The following is a 5670-nucleotide window of genomic DNA, read 5'->3' on the forward strand; positions in this document are numbered from 1 at the left end:
ACCACGTTTATGATTTGAGTTGTTTATATTATTTCCAATTATAATTTAAATTATTATATATATTTACAAATAGTTGTTCGTGAATCGTCGAAAATAGTCGAAGGTCAATTGAATATATGAAACAGTTCAAAAATTTTGAGACTCAATATTACAGACTTTGCTTATCGTGTCAAAAAATATTAAATCGTATCGAGAGTTTGGTTTAAAATTAGTCGAAATTTTCCGGGTCACTACATCATGCTACCATAATGCGTACGATTTTAAGGTTATTAATGGAGATTTTATCTTTCAATATTCGAGGTTTTAAGAAAAACGATAGATCAGAAAAGTAAAATAAGTTGGTTCAGAAGATTGAGAATAACGAAAAAACCTAATGTAGTTGCAATCAAAGAATCAAAATGCAACGAAGTTTCAGACTCATGGAATCCATATGGGGTGACACAGATTTCAATTTCATTCAAAAACCAAAAATAGGAAAATCAGGTGGTATGTTTTTAATATGGGATACAAATGTATTTACAGTCACAGAAGTGGTGAGGGGTAAGTTTTATCTAGCCATTAAAGGAAGATGGAAAGACAATCAAAAGGATACAATCATCACAAACGTTTACGGGCCACATAATGATGTCGAGAAAAAGGAAATGTGGGTGAAACTTGAAAGTCTTATGGAAATCAAAGAAACCGAATGGGTGTTATGTGGGGACTTCAACGAAGTCAGTAACGAAGAGGAAAGACTAAATTGTGATTTTGTTGAATCATGTGCAAAACGCTTCAATTATTTTATTGATCAAACTTAATTGATTGAAATCCCTTTAATTGGTAAGAAATATACAAGAATAAGTGATAACGGGATGAAACTAAGTAAACTAGATCACTTTTTAGGTTCGGAATGTTTTTTACAAGAATGGGGGGATCTTTCGGTCACTGCACTCGATGCAATACTTCAGACCATTGCCCGATTGTTCTTAGTGATACAAATATTGATTTCGGACCAAAACCGTAAAGATTTTGACATATGGTTCGACAACAAAGACGTTGAGCAGGTTATCGTGGAAGCATGGAATAAGATAGTTATGGGATCTAGAGATGATTGTAGATTTAAATACAAGATGAAAAATGTGAAGAATGCGCTTAGAAGTTGGAGTAAGGAACAGTATGGTGATCTAGATATTACTCTAAATAAGGCGAAAGAAAAGGCAAATGAATTAGAAAAGAAAGCAGAAATTATTCAGTTAAATGATGCTGAAAAGGAAGAATGAGTTGTTCCGAGAGGTATGTGGTTGAAAAAAGAGAAAGAAAAGGCATTAATGTTAAAGCAAAAAGCGAGAGTCAAATGGGCGATAGACGGGGATGAAAACTCGAAACTTTTCATAGAACGATAAAAAGAAACTGTTCAAAGTCGAATATCAGTGGCTTATTTGTCAATGGTATTTGGCAAGAACGTCCGGAAATAATTAAAAACGAAGTTCTAACTCATTTCAAAAAAAATTCGAAAACCAACAGAATGCAGCTTCAAATATTATTGGGCTTGATAGTCTCGTTTTAACAATCTCAGCCCACTAGATGTAGCAAATCTTGAAGGCCCAATCTCCAAAACCGAAATATGGGAGGCAATCAAAAACTGTGAAGATTCTAAAGCCCCGAGGCAGGATGAATTTAATCTCAAATTCTACAAATTATTTTGGTGGCTTATCAAGGATGATCTCAAAAAAGCGATTGATTGGTTTTGAAAAAAACAATTCCATTTCAAAAGTATGCAACGCCTCATTTATGAACTTGATCCAGAAGAAAAGTGATCCCATTGGACTTAATGATTTTCGTCATATTAGTCTAATAGGACGCTACTACAAAATTCTTGCCAAAATCCTTTCAAACCGAATCCGAAAAATCATTCACAAGGTTGTTGGGCACGAACAAAGTGCATTCATAAAAGGCCGACAAATTCTTGACGGGATCTTAATTGCAAATGAGACGATTGAAGAAAGAAAAAGTAAAAAAGCCAAATGTTTAATCTTCAAAGCTGATTTCGCAAAAGCTTTCGATAGTATCAATTGGTAATTCCTTAGAGAAGTAATGAAGGCAATGGGATTTGGGGAGAAGTGGATAGCATGGATCATGAATGTCTTAAATACGCTTCCATTTCTATTCTAGTTAACGGTTCCCCTACAAAAGAGTTTAACCTTGAAAAGCGTGCGCCAAGGAGACCCACTTTCGCCTTACTTATTCATTATCACGACTAAAGGTCTAAATCTACTAATAAAAAAAGCTCTTGAAGTCGGAATCTATAAAAGGTGTTGAAGTTGACCGAGACATGTGACAACCCGGAAATTTTCAACCAAATTTAAACTTTATCTTTATATTATTCTGACACGATAAGCAAAGTTTGTTAAGTTGAATCTCAAGAATTTTAAACTGTGTCCATACATTTAGTTAAACCTCGACCAAGTTTCAACGATTCACGAACCATTAAATTGAACGAACATGATTATATATGTATATGTGTATATATTATAACTTGAAAACATTAACAAAGTATTAGGCATATAATACTTTATATAAACGTATTTGTTTCAAAATATATTCTAATAGTTATCAACGGAATTAGAAGATAATATCAAATGACTGATTTATCAGATACATTGTGATATGATTACGGGTCTATGTTATGAGGTCCACTGTGATTTAGAAATCTATTCTTTTTGACAACATTCGGAAAATGGTAAAGTGATTTATAAGTAAGAACGTGGAGTGTAAATAACTTTGATGTTGGATATCGACAAGTTAAGTAACTCGACATTTTTCATTAAGATGATTTCATACGTTTATTTAACCTTTGGACTTTATCCCATGCTTCACCAACAGACTGTAATTTAAAAACTTGAAACCTATTATGAATATATATGATTCTACTTTTCTAAAACGTTTTATGATATAACGATTTCCATTATTTTAACCTTTAAACAAAATAATTCTTAAATATATTTAGTTTTGGAAAACAAAATTATCATATTTATTTGATTTAGTTTCAAACGTACAAAAACGTTTTCAGTTTAAAAAGAACTTTATTATTAAAATGTATATAACTTTTATAAATATCTAGAATCACTTTTGACAACTCATTACTTAACCAGTATGATAAAGATAACGATATTTATATTTTATTTTATTAAGTATATATAACGATTTAAATTAATATTATATATATTTATACACGTATTATACGTACATAGTTTTATACTTTTACTATACTTAAACTTTACGTTTACTTTATTTTTACTTTACTTTAACTTTAATAATTCACTTTAATAATTCATACTTTAATAATTCACTTTAATAATTCATACTTTAATAATTCATACTTTAATAATTCACTTTAATAATTCATACTTTAATAATTCACTTTAATAATTCAAAAATCTATTATAAATATAATTCAATAGGTTTCATTATTTCATAGAAACTTGAAAATATTTTCTCTAAACTCTCTCAATCGATTTACATATATATATATTTACTCCGTATTATTTCAAGATATTATTAGTATACATAAAATATTACGACGGAGTGCTGTCCGAGTGATTTCGAAATTGTTTTTCGAGCGGGATAGAGCTAAGAAAATTATGGGTTATAGCTATGGAGGTTATGGGTATGGTTCGGGAGTATTGCTCGTAAGTCAAACTAGTGTTTATCATCTCAATATTGAATCTTAATATTGATACGTGAGTACTCATAATTTAATTTTTATATATTAATAGTGTATTCCTGACTAGTGCTCAAGAATATAGGATTATGCATGCTTGTACTTTTGATATTGCCATTAGATAGGATATGTTGAATCCTGAATTAGTTACGTATGTAGTTGAGATAAGGTATAAAATATGCATGTCGTTGGAAAGCTAGCGAAAAATTAAGAACTTTTCATTTAGATATCGAATGGTTTCGATGAACGGATTTGAAGTTATAGTCAATTGAATTTTTGTATTATTATTAAAAATGATTATTATTATCGTCGTTATTATCGCCGTTCTAGTTTTATATTATTATTACTATTATCATTATCAATAAAAGGAATTATCATTAAAAATTGTTATTTTTATTATTATTACTATCGTTATTATCGTTAAAGTTATAATTAGTATTATTATTATTATTATCTAATTATTATTATTATTATTATTATTATTATTATTATTATTATTATTATTATTATTATTATTATTATTATTATTATTATTATCATCATTATAAATATATATATATCATTATTTAAAAATGGTTATTATTATTGTTATTATTATTATTATTAATTATTATCATTAAAATAGTTATTAGTATTATCGTTAATAATATCATAGTAATTATCATTATTAGTATTATTGTAATTAAAACTAATATTAGTAACACCTAATTATTTTGATTACTATTATTATCATTATTATGAACACGATATAAAAGACGATTAAAAGCTATTAAACGAAACGATTAGGAAATAATGAGTATGAGTATCATGATGAAATTAAAATATTATAAGATATTGATTTAGATAAAATTATCGTTCTTATTATTTTTATCATTACTATTATTATTAAAAGTATCGTTAGTATTAAAAACTATCATTTTAACAAAAATTATCATTTTAATAGAAATGTCATTGTTATTATAAAATATCTTTATTATTTTCATTTTAAATAGAATTATTATTTTAAAGTTAATATTAAAAAGTATCCTAAATATTAAAGTTATCATAATTAGAATTATCATTTTATCATAATGTCATTTTTAGTAATTATAAATATTGATATTTTTATTAATAGAATAATAATAATTATTATTACAAAATAATATAACTTTTACTTACTATCATTATAGATATTATTTTATCAAATAAATATGTGATACAAACATATTTTACTACGTGTAATAAAAATTACTTTAATAATACCTATCATATTATCTTTATGATATTAAATAAACTCTATAAATTTTATTACTTGATATATATAAAAGTATATTTTATTATATAAATTTTAATATAAAATTTTATTTATTAATAAATGAATTATATTATTTATTCTAATAAATCTTTTAAAAATATTTAAAAATATAAAACGACGATATTTAAACTATATATTAATCATGTATAGATTTTGGAAATTATTTTGAGTCAAATTGACTTTTGTTGACCTTTACATATTATTCTCGAGCATTAGGATTGTGATACACTATGACTTGACCTAATTTGTTAGACAAATATTGACCAACACATAAATATATATAATTAATTTAGGTTCGTGAATCCGAGGCCAACCTTGCACTTGTTCAATGACGTTATATATATTTTTACTACGAAATACAGTATGGTGAGTTTCATTTGTCTTTTTACCCTTTATATTTTTGGGCTGAGAATACATGCGAAATTTTTATAAATGTTTTACGAAATAGACACAAGTAATTGAAACTACATTATATGGGTGAATGATCGAAGCTGAATATGCCCCTTTTGCTTGGTAACCTAAGAATTAGTAAACCGATCTACTAATTGACGCGAATCCTAAAGATAGATCTATTGGGCCTAACGAACCCCATCCAAAGTACCTGATGCTTTAGTACTTCGAATTCATTTTTATCATGTCCGAAGGATTTCCCGGAATGATAGGGGATATTCTTATA

The 5670-nt window shown here is 27.0% G+C and overlaps 1 protein-coding gene across 1 annotated transcript; it reads left to right on the forward strand.

The window, feature by feature from the left end:
• Positions 1-419: 419 nt before the first annotated feature.
• LOC139854190 (uncharacterized) lies at positions 420-1259 on the forward strand. Its single transcript, XM_071843510.1, has 2 exons — positions 420-713; positions 825-1259. Exons 1-2 carry the CDS (start codon positions 420-422, stop codon positions 1257-1259), a joined length of 729 nt encoding a protein of 242 aa, XP_071699611.1.
• Positions 1260-5670: the final 4411 nt, after the last annotated feature.

This window comes from Rutidosis leptorrhynchoides, chromosome 6, assembly GCF_046630445.1.
Source record: "Rutidosis leptorrhynchoides isolate AG116_Rl617_1_P2 chromosome 6, CSIRO_AGI_Rlap_v1, whole genome shotgun sequence".
Classification (NCBI taxonomy): Eukaryota; Viridiplantae; Streptophyta; class Magnoliopsida; order Asterales; family Asteraceae; genus Rutidosis; species Rutidosis leptorrhynchoides.

Excerpts from the sequence above, each read along its gene's own strand:
- LOC139854190 (XM_071843510.1), top strand. The coding sequence starts at position 420 with ATGGAATCCATATGGGGTGACACAGATTTCAATTTCATTCAAAAACCA. Across the intron at positions 714-824 it reads TATGTGGGGACTTCAACGAA|AAATATACAAGAATAAGTGA; the intron begins GTCAGTAACGAA and ends TTAATTGGTAAG.